The following is a 1,077-nucleotide window of genomic DNA, read 5'->3' as shown; positions in this document are numbered from 1 at the left end:
GGCCTATATTAGAGAATTTACGGTAATAATAGATTCTGACTTTTTTCATTTAGTGGAGGAATAATAATGAACACAGTCAGATAAACACAAATAAAATGAACAGACAGACGGGCTAACGTTAGCCCTGGTCGCTGCAGACGGGCTAACGATAGCCCTGGCCGCTGCAGACGGGCTAACGTTAGCCCTGGCCGCTGCAGACGGGCTAACGTTAGCACTGGTCGCTGCAGACGGGCTAACGTTAGCACTGGTCGCTGCAGACGGGCTAACGTTAGCCCTGGCCGCTGCAGACGGGCTAACATTAGCACTGGCCGCTGCAGACAGGGTTAGGAAAACAGAAATCTGTGAATCTGTGTTTGATTACTCTGTGGCAAATAAATAATGATAATAAAGCAACTCAACGCTATTTCTGACATTTGGAATTGAAAAGTTTTCTTGGTTGGAGGGGAACGTCTTCAAATTTGGAAACAAAGTCCAGTGGATTGACTCTGACCTGGATGACTGAGAATCTTCATCAGCAATAATAATAAATAAATAGAGAAACTGAATTTTTAACACATCATACATTTTCAAAGCAATTATTTTAGCTTCCATTTAGTAAATTCATTAAAACTAATTCAGTTCATTTTAAACTCCATGAAAACTGATTCAGTCTGAGCTTTTCTTATTCAGTTTCTGCTCTATTGTTATTTATTGTTGTGTCACCATGGCTACAGTGTTTGTCTGAGCTTCAGTTAACACACTAATACATCTCAGCAAATAATGATAAACCAACTGCGATTATATACAATGTCGACTCGATAAACTCTGAACTTTGTCCATTATCAGAAAACGCTTGATTGAACTTTTCCCTCTTCTGTCCTGCAGGCTGTGAAGTCCCGAACCGGGCCGGGCGAGTACCTGAGGAACGCTCTGTGGCACACTGGGGACACACCTGGAGAGGTGAAGATGCTCTGGAAGGACCCCCGAAACATCGGCTGGAAGGACAGAACCTCGTACCGCTGGCAGCTGAGCCACCGGCCGCAGGTGGGATACATCAGGTGAGACGGACAACGTCGTTCAAGAAAAAACGTATAATAT

The 1,077-nt window shown here is 43.8% G+C and overlaps 1 protein-coding gene across 1 annotated transcript in view; it reads left to right on the top strand.

Moving 5' to 3' along the window:
- Nucleotides 1-1,077, top strand: part of thbs3 (thrombospondin 3) — a 37,461-nt gene that overhangs the window by 22,536 nt on the left and 13,848 nt on the right. The window contains exon 21 of the mRNA XM_015390024.1: nt 865-1,037. Within this exon, the coding sequence (XP_015245510.1) occupies nt 865-1,037 (173 nt within the window). The remainder of the gene's footprint in view (nt 1-864; nt 1,038-1,077) is intronic.

Source organism: Cyprinodon variegatus, unplaced genomic scaffold (assembly GCF_000732505.1).
Source record: "Cyprinodon variegatus isolate N-32 unplaced genomic scaffold, C_variegatus-1.0 Scaffold481, whole genome shotgun sequence".
Taxonomy (NCBI): Eukaryota; Metazoa; Chordata; class Actinopteri; order Cyprinodontiformes; family Cyprinodontidae; genus Cyprinodon; species Cyprinodon variegatus.
Note: the sequence above shows the minus strand (reverse complement) of the source record. Positions and strands in the feature narration are given on the sequence as shown.